Source organism: Lupinus angustifolius, chromosome LG02 (assembly GCF_001865875.1).
Source record: "Lupinus angustifolius cultivar Tanjil chromosome LG02, LupAngTanjil_v1.0, whole genome shotgun sequence".
NCBI classification, from domain to species: Eukaryota; Viridiplantae; Streptophyta; class Magnoliopsida; order Fabales; family Fabaceae; genus Lupinus; species Lupinus angustifolius.
The window spans coordinates 14144414-14145892 of record NC_032010.1 but is presented as its reverse complement, the minus strand read 5'-3'; the positions used below and the strand labels follow the sequence as shown (position 1 = coordinate 14145892).

The window sequence follows — 1479 nt, the reverse complement described above, 5'->3', positions numbered from 1 at the left end:
TCAAACTGGTCGAACCGTCCAGTACAATCTGGTTCACGGACTTAAATAAAACTCCAATTATAAATAGTAGATGATCTATATGAAATAACTTCAAACTATCAAAACATATTCATGGAGAGAAAATAGTTTGTATAGTGAAAATATAAAAAAATTACACTCCCAATGCCATGTTAATAACTATTAACTAGATGTATTTTTAACCCTAATTTTAACTTCATCTGAATGCTTGCTATCCTAATTTTAAATTCTTTTTTGTGGAATAGGTGTTAAACCAGTTTAATTGTATTTTTAGTTGTAATGTTTAAATAATTTATGCATAGAAGTATTAGCTGCTCTCCTAATAATTGAATTTTGTTCCTAATGAATTTCAAACAAAAAAAACTATTGGATGTAGTTTTTAAATTTTCAAGATTTTACTATGTAAAATTGCTAACATAAATACCTGTAACAACATGTAATTCAAGGACATTGGAGATTTGAGGACCAAATCTGAAGGCTGTGCCATTGATTCCAGCATTAGAGAGTGTTCCACCAACTGACAAATACATGTAATCAGTCCAAGAAAGTGGTGTTAGCCCATGTTTAAGTGTTGCACCCAACACATCAATCCAAAGTTGTTCAGCACCCACATCAACATATTCATCATACACTACAATCTCAGACCCATTTCTGGAATCACTTAACCTATTCATATTCAGCACCACACCATCATGTGTCAAGCCTTGTCCATGTGTTGAGTGACCTTGTCCTCTTGGTGCTATGGTGAAAGGTTTGGGAAGTGAATTTGAGTACTTTATTAAGTCTATGATATCAGTTTCGGAGGTTGGCTCAAAAACTGCTAATGGTGTTTCATAATTTATGTGGCCAAAGTCAGATGAGGCTAGTGAAAGGGTTTTAGGGTCAAGACTAAGCTTTTTGGCTAGGTGTTTGGGTGCTTGGAGTGGTGACCATGGGTGTGGATGGCTATTGCTTGCCATTTTTACGAGTGAATGAGTTGAGTTAATTTGGTAGTATATGGTGAGTATTTGTAGAGATTATTTGTGAGTATTTATAGAGATTATTTGTGAGAAGAGATTGGAGACTTGGAATATGCATGGTAGTGGTGAGAATGACACTATATTATCCTTACCCGCTCATCTAATTTGATACGATCATAATTAGACTTGTATATAATCGTGTTTCATTGGGTTGAGGATTTTGTTCATATTAAAAAATTAGACCTCGTCATTATTAGAATTATGCAAGAGACATGTATGACTCATCACAATTCGTCCAATGGTCACCCTTAACGTTTGTTTGTATGTGATAGTTCAATTCTATAAAATATAATGACATTTCTTTTTGCCAAAATANTAATTTATATGTAAAATTATATATTCAAAGATAATAAGTAATATTAAAAAGCTTTTAAGTAAATGCTTTATCTTTCATCATATATATATAAATAAAAGTTTAACAAAATATCTGCATATATATAAT

The 1479-nt window shown here is 32.0% G+C and overlaps 1 protein-coding gene across 1 annotated transcript; it reads right to left on the bottom strand.

Annotated features, from left to right (window-relative positions):
- On the bottom strand, positions 417-1044 carry LOC109327148 (cytokinin dehydrogenase 10-like). Its single transcript, XM_019560205.1, has one exon. It carries the CDS (start codon positions 975-977, stop codon positions 417-419), a length of 561 nt encoding a protein of 186 aa, XP_019415750.1. The 5' UTR covers positions 978-1044.